Source organism: Clavelina lepadiformis, chromosome 7 (genome assembly GCF_947623445.1).
Source record: "Clavelina lepadiformis chromosome 7, kaClaLepa1.1, whole genome shotgun sequence".
Lineage (NCBI taxonomy): Eukaryota > Metazoa > Chordata > Ascidiacea > Aplousobranchia > Clavelinidae > Clavelina > Clavelina lepadiformis.
This window is the reverse complement of record NC_135246.1, coordinates 2,334,649-2,347,985: the sequence shown is the minus strand read 5'-3', so window position 1 is coordinate 2,347,985 and position 13,337 is coordinate 2,334,649. Positions and strand designations below refer to the sequence as shown.

At 37.0% G+C, this 13,337-nt stretch overlaps 2 protein-coding genes across 3 annotated transcripts in view; one reads left to right on the top strand and one right to left on the bottom strand.

The window, feature by feature from the left end:
* Positions 1-13,337, top strand: part of LOC143465678 (kelch-like protein 12) — a 116,620-nt gene that overhangs the window by 45,834 nt on the left and 57,449 nt on the right. The window lies entirely within an intron of this gene.
* On the bottom strand, positions 119-10,832 carry LOC143465675 (uncharacterized). Its single transcript, XM_076964082.1, has 12 exons — positions 10,694-10,832; positions 10,388-10,594; positions 6,646-6,786; positions 5,571-5,717; positions 5,298-5,465; positions 4,768-4,931; positions 4,321-4,533; positions 3,510-3,651; positions 2,947-3,171; positions 2,170-2,367; positions 1,941-2,060; positions 119-885 (listed from the first exon to the last, which is right to left on the bottom strand). Exons 1-12 carry the CDS (start codon positions 10,746-10,748, stop codon positions 137-139), a joined length of 2,529 nt encoding a protein of 842 aa, XP_076820197.1. The 5' UTR covers positions 10,749-10,832; the 3' UTR covers positions 119-136.

Genomic DNA, 13,337 nt, shown 5'->3' with positions numbered 1-13,337 from the left:
TTACTGTAGACAGGAAAGCGGGAAAAATTTGGTTAAAATATTTACCGATTAGACAAGCCAATATGAGGTGCCATTGTTCAGAAAATACTAAAATAGCCACTGAGACTAACCCAAAAAGAGGAATGATCAAATTGGTTTAATGAAACAGAAACAGAGTGAGTAATAAAATGACGAACAAGATTAAGAGAGAAGGCTTGGACGACGATAAACGCACGGTACCACTAGTGGTGCAATTTACAGACTGTGAAACGATCCCTGCCCTACAAGCCGTGGTTTTGTCAAAGCAGAGCTGCCCTGTGCCGAAGTAACCGTCATCACATTCACAAGTGTACTCGCCGCCCTCCAAACTACAGATGGAATTTTCTCCACACGGATTATTTGCTCCGCAATCTGTTGCGTCCTCCACGCAAAGGAAGCCGTCAAGATACCTTCCCTCCGGACACTGGCAAGTGTATCCTCCTGGGATGTTTATGCACACCGCTCCGAAAGATTCACAGATCTCATCCGCGACCTCGTCGCACTCGTTAACATCTTCGCAGATATCGCTTGCACCCTTGGAGTAGCCGACATCGCAAACACACAAGTAGCTCCCGTCGTCGTTTGCGCAAGAGGAATGCTGCGAACATACGTCGGGGTCGCTGCATTCGTTCACATCGGCGCAAACACCGCCGGCTGAATCCCACTGGTAACCGGCGGGGCAGTCGCACGTGTAACCTCCGTCGTTGTTTGTGCATGTTGAGTCGTCGGGGCAACGGTTGTTCCCGGTTGCGCATTCGTCATCGTCAAGACATTCGGCACTTTGAGATGAGGCCGCGTAGCCGACCGGGCAGGCGCAATGGAAGGACCCAACCACGTTTACGCAACTTGCCCCAGCACCGCATATGCCTGCAAAGTGGGAACACTGTTAGATTTTAGTTGCCAACATTTTCAATAAAACTTTTATAGTAGCTTTTTTGACGTGGCTCACGTAAACTCGGTGTTCACTGCTGAAAAACTGGATTTAGACCGCTACTGTTTAAGCTACGTATGATAACGATTACACGCCGGCGGTCATTATAATTAAAGCACAATTATAATTAAAGAAATGACGACGATTTTGTCAAAAGTAGGCCTCGCAGTCCGTCTTGAATGAGAGTAACTAGGTTGGTAAAACAACATGTCAAAACTCCATTTTACTAACTCAAAGTTAAATTGAAATAAATTGAGGTTTCAGTAGAAATACAACTGATGTCTCAGTCAGTATGTTATGTGACGAATATAAAATTGCGTTATATTTAACATAGAAAATAATCGTATCGAATGTAGCATTATGTTTGAGAAAATACTGCGCCAACTGTAACATAAAACAGAAAACGCATTTAGCCTTTATGCAAATCGTACAATTCAGTTCCTAACAAAAACCAAAAAACAAGCGGTAAAAATTTCATTCCCAAAATTACATTAGGGATGATATGTTACTAATCCAAATTATGAGGTCCTGCATGGAAGCATTCAAGGTTTTTGGCAAACAATGTCAAAAATGTAAGTGTCCGTAATAATTTTGTGCTGTATTTACATAAAAGAAATTGTCAATTCCGGCAACTCTAAATGAATGAATTAAGACAGTGTTTTGAAACAAGTAACTTGACTCCGATCACATTATTCTCTTTCTTACCACATTAATCTTATGCAACCTACACGAAAATATATCAACCCCCGCAAGCTAAATAAGCGTCTTTAAGCGCGCTTGTCATCATATACCACAATTACTGATGGACGAGATCATATTTTCGTGATGTCGGTATCCAGTGAAAGGTGGCGATTGTCAAGTAAGTATTAATAATAAGTGTAGAAAATTGACGTAAAATTACAAGTTGATCCATTTGTAACCGTATGATTGACGTCATCAAGTAACAGAGCGAGTGTAAACTTAGAAAGTCTTCTATAAACCGGTCATTCACCTGCTTGCGAGCATTCGTCTCTATCATTGCACGTCTGGCCGTCGCCCTCGTAACCATCTTGACATACACATGAGAACGAACCGTCAGAGTTGGTGCATTCGGCATTTTCACTGCAGCCGACTGTAACGTGGAAACAATATGCAAAACATGCCGATGGTGCTAATAGTACAGCAGTACTCCAGCGGAATAGATTTGTGATTATGATTTTTCTGTCCAAACGGATTCCTACCTTGAAGGCTGAGACATTCATTCACATCTTGGCACACAACTCCGCTACCCCAAAAGCCAGTTTTACACTCGCACCTATAAGCGCCTTCTGTGTTTGTGCATTCAGCATTTGGATGGCAAGGATCGGCGACACACTCGTCAAAATCTATGCATGGACCAGCTCCAGTGTAGCCGGGATGGCACAGACAATCATAACCACCTGTTATGAAATAATATTCCGTAATATGAAACAATAATAGCATAGTAGTAGCAATAATAGTAATAGTAACAATAACAACAGAAGTAATAATATAATAATAACGATAGAAGCCAGGATGCATGCAATAGAGCCTCCTACTTCAATATTTGCACGGTTATAAGAAAAACTGTTTAGGAAAGTATTTCATGAATTGGGACTGTTAAAGTAGCTACAAGTTGTACATGTACAATTGTACATGTTTTTGTGAGAGAATTTTTGAAACTTATCAAAATGGTCATGAAAAAGCGACTGTTCGTATTATCCGTGGCTATAATTGGCATCTTCTACTGTATACCAATTCGAACTACCTTGTTGTTTACATTGCTAAATATCCTGTTGCGATTAAACATTTTTTAACGCTGAACAACGAACATTCAAAACCTTAGCTATCAGTAAAACCATGTTATTCTGCAGTAATGGCAGGATTCGTGAATAAATTTCAGACAAGTAACTGGCGTTCTTTACTGTTAACATGTCCGATGGCAAACGTGACATATTAGTTTCTAAAAATCCATGAATTAAAAGAAATCTTCATCTTGCCTGGAGTGTTCACACATTCAGCATTGTCCCCGCATGTGTCTGGTTGTGAGCATTCATCCACGTCCACGCAAACGTAGAACTCATTTTGGTCAAAACCCGAAGCACACTGGCAGGTGTAACTGCCATCAGTGTTCAAACATTCATAGTTTTCGCCACATGACGCCTCACTTCCACCTTCGCATTCATTTATGTCAATGCACGCTTCATCTGGAGATCCTGTGTAACCTGTTGTGTGTAAGTTGAATACAGATAAAAAATATAATAAACATGATCTTATCAGAATATAAATCATAGAATAGGATAACCATTAATTGGATATAGGGTAGTAAATAGATACTGTACAAAATTAAACCTCTTCAATATTCCGATAGTGTAGATATATTTGGTAATTAAGAATGATAATTCAGTTTACAAAGCAAAATAAAAGCAATTTCTGAACGAAATAGTGAAAATGTTCCAATATTACTGCACAATTTGCACATATTAGCATTTCACATATTACTATATGTACTCGCTGTTTCATAGAAGTAAACTTTACAACATCAGCGCTTTGCAGCAAATACCTAAAGCACATGAACATATGGTGGGAGATTCCAAGCAAACATTGTTGTCTCCGCTGCAATTAGAACATTGATCCAATGGAATTTGATCGCAATTTTCGCCATTCAAAGTGTAACCAGGCTGGCATGGACATGTATGGGTGGACTGAAAAAAAAACAGATAAAATTAATTGCTGGGTTATTGTATGAAAAACTAAACTGTAGTTGTCAGTTTTAGTAATTGTCAAAACAGAGGTAAAAAATAATAAATCATATCTGTGACCGCTTACACAAAATCATTGCTCATAGCAAATATGTTTTCAGGTAAGACACATGTTAGAAAAGCCAGTGACCATTGAACAACTGGGTACTTTGAAGAGAATTATCAGCAAAAAGTAACCAAATCGTTTAATTTTATTAATTCAAATGTAGCATAGACTCTGAAATACTATAATCGTAATCAGCCAATGGCGCTATTTAGATGTTTGTCAAAGAAATAATAGAAGTATAAAAATAAGTGGGAATATAATGAGCAGATTTTTTGCTGTCAGGTATGGTATGGAACGTTGCAAAACACAGGACATATACCTCAGTAGAATCAGCTGAACACAATGCATCTACTTTTTACTTCCCTATGCTATATACTTGTATCATATCATCTATGTGAAACAGCTAACGCTTCATTTTTACAGCAATTGAAAAAATGACAGAGTTAGGAAAAACTGGTACCAATATTCACTTCATTAAAAAATTCTTCGAAAATTTGAGACAACTAGTTCTATAAAATAGAAATAAAATACTTGCACTTATAAAATTAAACTCGTGAATAATTTACCGGTTCGTTGACACAAAAAGTGTTTGGAGTGCTTTCACAAACGTCACCAAGACATTCATTGACATCAGTACATGTGGTGCCATCGTGGTAGTAGCCTGCATTGCAATTGCACATATAGCTTCCTTCAGTATTGGTGCATGTGGCATCTTGACCACATGGATCATTATCACATTCGTTGATATCCAAACATTGTGATCCTGTTTGAGAGTGGACCTAGGAAAGTATAACAAGATCAGAGTGGTGATTAATTATATTATGCATTTGCACAATCATTAACAATTGCAACATACAATAAGCGTGAAAAACTAAGTCCAAATCAGAAGCAAAGCAACCAACAAACAAAGTGCATAGTTACGTAAAGATGTGTACAAGGAACATTTTTGCTAATTTTTAACCTGTAATTACAGGTAGACACTTTCAGAATGAAGAAAAAGCTTTTGAACTCACCTGTTTGTAACCAGGATCACATTCACATGAAAATGTGCCGATTTCATTCACGCATTCAGCTCCATTAATATAGGCGCAAGTGTCCGCAGTTGAACATTCGTTGATGTCTTCGCACCACCAGCCACTTCCCGAGAAGCCATTTTTGCACTCACACTGATAACCGCCTGAGAAATTAAAATATTTAGATAAATCAATAAATTTAACCATTTACAAAATAACAAATAAAAATCAAAATGTTAAAAACTTTCAAAAAAAGTGAGGGGTAGCATAAAAATAGTATCCATCAATCTTTTGAATTCTTTAAACAATTAATAACAACGTTTAAAAACTAGTCGTGAAAATTGGTAATGATTTAAACTTTAATTAAGGATAAAAATTAATAAAGCAAATTAAGATAAGTAGTTTAATTTTTTCAGAACAAAAATGCACAGAATACTGAGGCTGACCGTAAGAGAACAAACAACATATTCAAGCAACTAAGTTCAGATCAACAACCAGCAGCGAAAACAACCATAAACAGCAAAAACTACCTTCAGTATTGATACAGTTTGCACGGTCTCCGCACAAATCACTGCCCATGTCACACTCGTCTATATCAGCACATTGCAGTCCCGTGCCGGCGAAGCCAGAAGCACATTGACAGTGGAACGCCCCTGCTGTATTTTGACAGACGGCTTTGTCGTCACACGGTGGTATATCTACAAACAACAACTTAATTTGAAGATGTTGTCAAATCAACACAACAGACAGTAAGTGACAGAATTTAACAAATAATTCATCCAACAACTGCAACAAATTTCTACCTTCGGTACATTCATTTAAATCGTAACATATTCTGCCGTCACCAGTATAGCCGGCCACACAGTGGCAATTGTACGAACCAATCGTGTTAACGCATCGACCCTGTGTGGGGTGACAGGTGTCAAAATTTTCAGAGCATTCATTGATATCTAAAAAAAGTAATAATTATTAAACTAGATATAAGTTATTTTGATGGATTATTTTTTTGGAGTCAAAGGCAGTATGTTCCTTGTTTTGTAAATTTAGCCTTTGTTAAACAAAGCCTTTGTTCATTGGTATCCTTTGGGCCTTTTTATAGGTTTGCGTGTACCCCTAACATTTTTGCATTATGGCTTCAGGTAGTTTCATTTTTTGACAATGTACACTTCATTGGTACTTGTAATTGGTAATGGTATCAATGGGTTAGTACTGTCTTGTGGAAACGTAAATCTGCTGCTTATTTAAAAACATTGAATCAGTTAACTTAAAGCAACTCACTTGTTACTGCTACTTTGACAGAGTTGGGCAACTGCTCTTTTAAAAAGAGCATTGCTCAGGCTTATCAATGAAAAAAAGTGTCACTTGTGCTTTAGCTCATCTATAAAAAAAGAGCGTGTTCATTTTGCCACTCACACTTTTTGGCTCTTTTAGCATTTAAAGAATATTTTCACTCCGGTGTGTCTCCAAACATTAATCGCATTCGTATGTTGCAAATTTGCGTTGCAAAACGTCTGTTTAACTGCAGAAATAATCGCCTATCCTTATTCGTATATTTGTTGGGAATCATCATAGGCGTCATTGCCTCCAGTGCAGGGAACCATTGCCGTGCTCTAAATTGAACTTATTTTTAAACTTAAACTTTATTTTTTTGCCATTGACCGAGGAAAGTAAAAATTATGGTGTGAACCTTAAATTGTAGAATCACAAGACAAGAAATATTCTATAAAAGAAGTAATAAATGGGAAAAAGTGGCAAAGCCACCAGAGCTTATTATGCAAGGTGTTAGTTACATAGTGGTGCTACATTGATGGGAAATTAGCTCGGTTACAAAGCCCAGATGTCTCTCATAAAACAAAAAAGCAATTCAAATAAAATTACCTTGACAATTTCTTCCAGGAAACGTACTATCAGCATCACGAAATCCAGCCATGCATGTGCACGAATAATCTCCAAAATAGTTGGTACATGTGGAATATCTATGACATTCATTGTATGTCTCATGCAGACATTCATTGAAATCTAAGTAACGAAACAAAATAGTCATCAATCAAGACATCAATGATTAAATGTGAAGTTTGTCAATTATTGAAGATTTTTACAACACAATAATATTTACAATAATAATAACACAACAATATAATACAATAATAATAATACAATAACAATGCAATAATAATAATACAATAATATAATACAATAATAATACAATGATACTTCAATACAAAAGAAATAAAAGAAGAAATTGACCAAAAAAATTGTTTTTATCTATAACAGTGCAGCGACTGGACACGTCTGACATTCACCACAACCAAAAAATGTGGTCAATTTACACTTTTTTACATGCGTTATACGTATACAGTTGAGCTGCGTATATTTGAGTTTTTGTGATTTTCAGAGTTGTAGTGACGAGCGGGTCGCTTGTTGGTACAACAATGTGTTCAAGTAGATTATTGCTCATTTTAAAACTCAAAAGACTTTTTTTTAAATGATTAGTCAATAAGGTTATAAGCCTAATCCAGACTGCAAAGTATGGTAAGAGCATACCAGAGATTTTTTTTCTAAAACGGCATTGCACGCCAGGGCTAACCCGTGTCTCCAAAAAGAACAACGGAAAACACTGGTTTTCTCTCCGATTTCTATCGTGTAAGGCCGCACCTTGCCTGTACAAACCCCGGGCAGCCTTGGTCGGCCCACGAGTCGCAGCTCACACCAGCTGCTGCCTTTTACACCAGAATTTCACTTCTGCACACCGGAGATTGTGGCGAAAACTGTCATACTTTGCAGTCCGGAGCCTAATAATAACGATAATTTTTTTCTCTTAAACTATTTTGTGTTATACTTAATCAAGCGTAATAACTTATTTAATGAGAGATCCTCGTTATAAAATGAGGTCATTATTGGCCCAGTTAATCGTTTTGGTTGTACATAGCTGCTTCAAACTCATCTGCTCCATCGTAATCTATACTGGGAGATACCCACTGTGCAACTGCATTGTAAGGAGAAAAGGCAGCCCTGCACTTTGAAGGGGTGTTTCCCCAAACAAGATACTTGCAAATTGTCATCGATGATTTCATTTAGTGTCAAAACAAAGCATCAGTAATTCCTCAACTTACGAACGAATTACGTTCCAAACGGCCGTTCGTATGTTGAATTGTTCGTAAGTTGGTAATGCACTGTTAATTGGTGTACAGTGCTATACATGTCTACCAAACATTCGTGCATCACTTACGTAACATGTTACTTAAGCTGTTTTCTTATTTTAAAGACACCAAAATCCAAAATTCGGTTAAGGTCATATTAGCATCGCCTTCCACTGCGTCCAATGCTTGCTTGTACGCACGACGTGTGTAATATTTCTTAAAATTGGCAATAACACCTTGATCCATCGGCTGAAGGTGTAGCGGTCTGGGAGGCATTTTTAATAACATTACATCATTTCTTGGAAAAGTGTTTTCTAGTTACAATAATGATTGAATTTTATGAACTTGTTTTTTGATAACACTTTAACTGTCCTTTGATATTTGGAAACTTGAACACTCCCTTTAGTACGATCCAAGGTTGTTTCCAGCACCTGTGCTGATAAGAAATCTTTATTGGAAATGCCCACTACTTAGCTTCTAGCGCGCGGGTTAGCCTTACAAGCCGCTACCACTGGTGCTCCATCCAAAGATTAAGAAGTTTTTCCATTTCTTCTATTAGCCTTCCTCTTTTTTTGCTAATAATCGTGGACTGCATAGGCACTGCACTTTTGACACGCTCCATGATACGTTCTTTGCTCTTGTAAATCGTAGCAATAGTGAAACGATTCATGTTGTAAGGGCAGACTACATTCACCATTTTTTCACCGCTATCAAGCTTCTTTATTATCGACAGTTTTGTTTCCATCGAGATGGCTTGTTGTTTTCTAGCACTGCCGTTCGCATCACTGGCCTTACGCTTCTTACTATCCATCATTTGTGCACCGCTGTATAAGTTAAAAGAATCGAGTCTAATCAAGAGACAAATCTCAACAAACGTTCCGAAATTCTAGCAAAGTGCGTGTGATAATGTTTGGATCCACGTTACTTGTTGCGTAGACAATGGTTTTGTGACGTAAAAATATGAGTGCTTCAAAAATCAAAACGTTTTGTAAAAGCAGTCAATGGTGAAAGCATGTTTGGTCATCGTGAGTTATTTATAAAACAAATAACTAGTCGCCCATTAGATATGATTGAGCATGTGTGCGTTGCAACGATTTTAATGTGCTTCCAACTTTGAAGCGTGAATGGTCTTTACTAGCTTTACTTGAATTACTTAAGTAATCTGATAAAAATTGCTTATTGCTTAAACAATAAAATTTCGTTACTTGAACCCAGCACTAGTAGGGCCATGCCAGGACGGGAATAAGTTTCATGCATCAATAAGCAATTTTAGCAGCACTACATAAGCTTATTGGTAGTGTATTGGTATTGTATTTGTGTAGTGTGCTTATTGGTATTGTATTTGTAGCTTATTGTAAGCTTAGCAGTTCATAAGCAGTACTACAGTTTTAATCAAAAGTAAAATTACTGATGGTAAGCAAGTTGTATCTTTGTTTTTCGTCAGTTTAGGCGCCATGCTTTATAACAGTGTTTCTCAAACTTTTTGCGATCGCGTACCACTCATTCGTTTTTTTTGCTACACTGCGTACCACCTGGCTCCTGAATGACTTATTTTACTCAAATGTACCGGTATTTATTAGTTATTACCGTTATTACTATACCATAACACCAATGAATAGCAAGAAAACACAATTTAATTTGATAGAAGCAACTGTTTCTTCTGCACAAGCTTGTCTATCCGGGGCAACACATTACTCACAGCACATCGAAAATCATGTTCAGCGGTACGCGGTACCACTTAAAAAGCTCTCGCGTACCACTAGTGGTACGCGTACCACAGTTTGAGAACCACTGCTTTATAACCTTCAACTTACTGCTTCCGGTATACATATCAATGCTTGATTGTCTGTTTTAACCCAAATAAAGCAAAGAAGTAAACGCCAGAATTATTATTAACGATTCATTGGTGGACATTTTCAAAATTTCTTTGTAAAGTTACTCATTCACGAAAGAGACTTTAAATATTTTTGAGCGAGGTTTGAGTTGCAGTAGCTTCAATGCTACTACTGACACGTGTCTCCCGTTTTCACCAGCTGTGTCCGGATTTCGAAATTAGTTAAATATCAAATCATGTATATATTCATATATCCATGTATAACCTAGATTAAAAATTCTGCTTCGAGACCTGTTCCTGATGGCACCAATAGCAAAAATGAGGGCACTGTAGTAATCCGGAATTTTATATTGGTCAACATACCCGACATGCGAACGAAAAACGCTCAAATGCTTCGGACGACAAACTTATTGCTCTCATCTTTTAGTGTTTGCACTTTTGAATTATTTTGAAAGGGAACAAAATCTACCTCTTTCCCCTGAACCTAAAAATGTTAGTTACGCCTCTGATTGTTGGGCCTCTATACCCACAGTTGTAGAAGTGCTAGCGCGTGGAGCTCGATAGAAGACGAACCCGGTTTCAAAGTTTGTAAATGAAGACGAATTTATATCATTTTACTGATGCGGTAGGCCTACTTGTCGCTTACCTCCTAATAAGTTGCCAGTGGGCAAGCGTAAGCCCTGAAGGGCCTGGAGTATTGTCACGAGAGCATTTTGCTTGCAGATGTAATCACAAGAACTATCGCGAGGCACTCCGCTCATGCCAATAGCCGGGTTCATCTCATTTGACTGTGTCAGAATTTCACCTTCGTTTACAGCCAATGCCTCGTCGGCAAAAACTGTGTCTGCCAGCCCTGGAAGAAGATCTTTGTTAAAAATGACCGTTTAGTGCAACTCCATGATGAAGAAGTGTTATAGTTGTTAATATTATTTCTTAATATTACTAAACTTGCCTTTGCTAATTGAAGCGACGAAAAGAAAAAATGTTACCAAAAGCCTTGACGTCATAATGGCCCTAATGTCGTAAGACGTCTTAAACCCTTTCTTCAATTTCAGTTGAGAAAAAATGGTATTTCTTGACTAATCAAGTTATTTTCTGCATGTATACGTAAATACAATTGATTATGCTTTTAATCTTTTTAATGAATGTTTAATCATTCAAAATTTAGTATTGCATATGACTTGGCGTCAAAAACAACTGTTTCAACTCGGCTTGTAGCTTACATTACTCATTTGCATAACTCATGTATCTAAGGCTTATCACAAAAGCCAATTTCTTTCTTTTTTGTTACGGTATTTTTTATCTCAAAACAGTAGCAAATAGCAAAACTAAGCAAGCAAAAACTGAATCAAACCAAAAGCAACTGAAGCAAAACTCGCATAAAAATGAAAATTAAGTGAAAACTAGTAAACCGCATGAAACTTTTACTGTAGGCTTAAAAACTTTCCAAACGTACAGGCTAATTAATAAAGGTATTGATAGGAACCTTACCACATTATAGATTTTAAAAATAATCTTCTTACGAAATTGGCGTGCCCAGCATAAGTTTCAAAACTATTCAGTGAGCAAAGGGTGCCAAAATTGTTACTTGCTTTGTAAGTTTATTTCAATGCGCAAATTCGCAGCAACTACCACTAGCCGATTCCGCGCTACAGCGGTCATCAAAGAAGGCAAAAAAATTTTAGGGCGCGCAGTTGTTGTCTTACAAACTAATTTTTACGCGTGTAAAAATCACCTGCTTTAATTTACAGTAATTGTTTCCACTTAATCGTCATTACAAGGGAAATCTCATTACAAGGGAAACAAGATTGACTTTTGTCGGGTTTAGTTTTCGTATTGTATTTATTTCAAGTTTGCTTAAACAACGTTATTTTATGCAATCTCCTTAAACTAAAGTGTCATATAAATGCGGTGTCAGGCATGTCAAGTAGTCAGCGTCAACTACCCGAGCTCAAGTCGAGCTTAACTGTTCTAATTCCTTTAATAAGTTGCGAATGTTGCCGTCAGTTGAAACCCAATGTTTCGGGCAAACGAGTCGTTCTTGTTGGCTCAATTATAGCCTATTTGATATCATTGTGCTAAAAAATTAAACTTTTAGGAAAACTGGCCCTGCTTGGTGTATTTTCATTAAAGTAAGTAAATCTAATTCTGGGCTCAAAAACTCTTAAAAATTTCTTAACCTTTGCTACTATGACGTCAACTTCATTGTCATCATCTTATAACGTCTTATGACGCTTTCACGTATCATTGCTGCAATGTTTGAATATTTGGTAAGACAGATACAGCATCACTAAAAATACTGCATTAATCGACATACTAACACCTCAATAAAAATCTAAGCGTTAGCAACAGATGTAACATGTACGGGAGGACAACAACATATTGTTCGTTTTAATGCTCACAAAACATTCGGAAACGGAAAATCGACGATAAGCTATTGTCTTCAAATGAATCATCCCCTAAGCTGAATACAGGAAAGCATATAATAGACCTGTAGGTTACCAGAGATATATCTTCGAGTCTCATATACCACCTGGTTGAGCTAAATACCTTGCAAATATAGAAGCGTCTTTAATAATTTGCTTGGAAAGCGGAATCAAAAACTTTTCACATTGTTTTCTGCAATTTTTTTTATCCTAATTGATCTTTACAACAAACTTTTCTCACAAAGTTCTCGTCCATCAGCTCATATGTGTAAACCTATTTTACCTAAAGCTCTATAAAGTTCTACATAAACTGTCAGTGTCTTAGAGGAGTCTACAACGCTTTGCCGAAAATAAATTTCAATAAACATCAATATTCTTAATGTCTTTTACATAAAAATATCTCGTAAACTAAGTTTATGCAATATGTTTATGATTGGAAGCACGAATGACATCCGATAATTTTATATAACATTACTGCTATGTTTGAGTGTATTTGTGATAAATTTGTCTCAACCAAAAATGCTACATTGCATGGAGAAGTGTCATTTCAAGTGTCAGTTACCAAGCGGATATAAAATAACTGGTTGCCAGACAATCTTGCCAAGCCCACAAGGGGCAAACGCAAGCAGGTGGGACAAACATGGCCAACGTTTATGGTTAGATCTAGACATTTATTTTGTAAGTCCGATGTTTATAGACCCCAAAAAAGCACAAAATTTGTATTTACAGAATGAATCAAAGATACGATTGATTCTTTAAGCGGAACGTAATAAACTCGACTAAATAAATCACGATAGATCATTTTTACTGAGAAATTAATCCATTGGTGGAAGAAAAATAAATTCAAACACTTAGTATTGTTTACAAAATGTCTGTATGCAGATCTGAATTCTGCCGAAGTACTTTCAAAAACTTATAAACAGGAACCCGAGTCTGGCCCTGAACTTCCAATTCTGCACACTCGTGGGACGCTGTTGTTCTATAGAAAAAAATAACATGCGTAGGCTGCAACCTCCAAAATTTTGAATATAAACCAGCAACCAGTGTTTCTGTCTCTTTTTGTTATACTGCATTGCAACCTAAAATAAATCTTTGTGAATAAAATCGCGTATGGAGTATATATATACCTTACACGTGTATAGATATAGGTCAACAATGATGGGCCTATAT

Bases quoted from the DNA above. Each gene is read 5' to 3' on its own strand.
- LOC143465675 (XM_076964082.1), bottom strand. From the start codon at position 10,748: ATGACGTCAAGGCTTTTGGTAACATTTTTTCTTTTCGTCGCTTCAATT. The intron at 6,787-10,387 runs GTAAGCGACAAG...TTCGTTACTTAG, and splicing joins CACTGGCAACTTATTAGGAG to ATTTCAATGAATGTCTGCAT. The intron at 5,718-6,645 runs GTAATTTTATTT...TACTTTTTTTAG, and splicing joins TCCTGGAAGAAATTGTCAAG to ATATCAATGAATGCTCTGAA.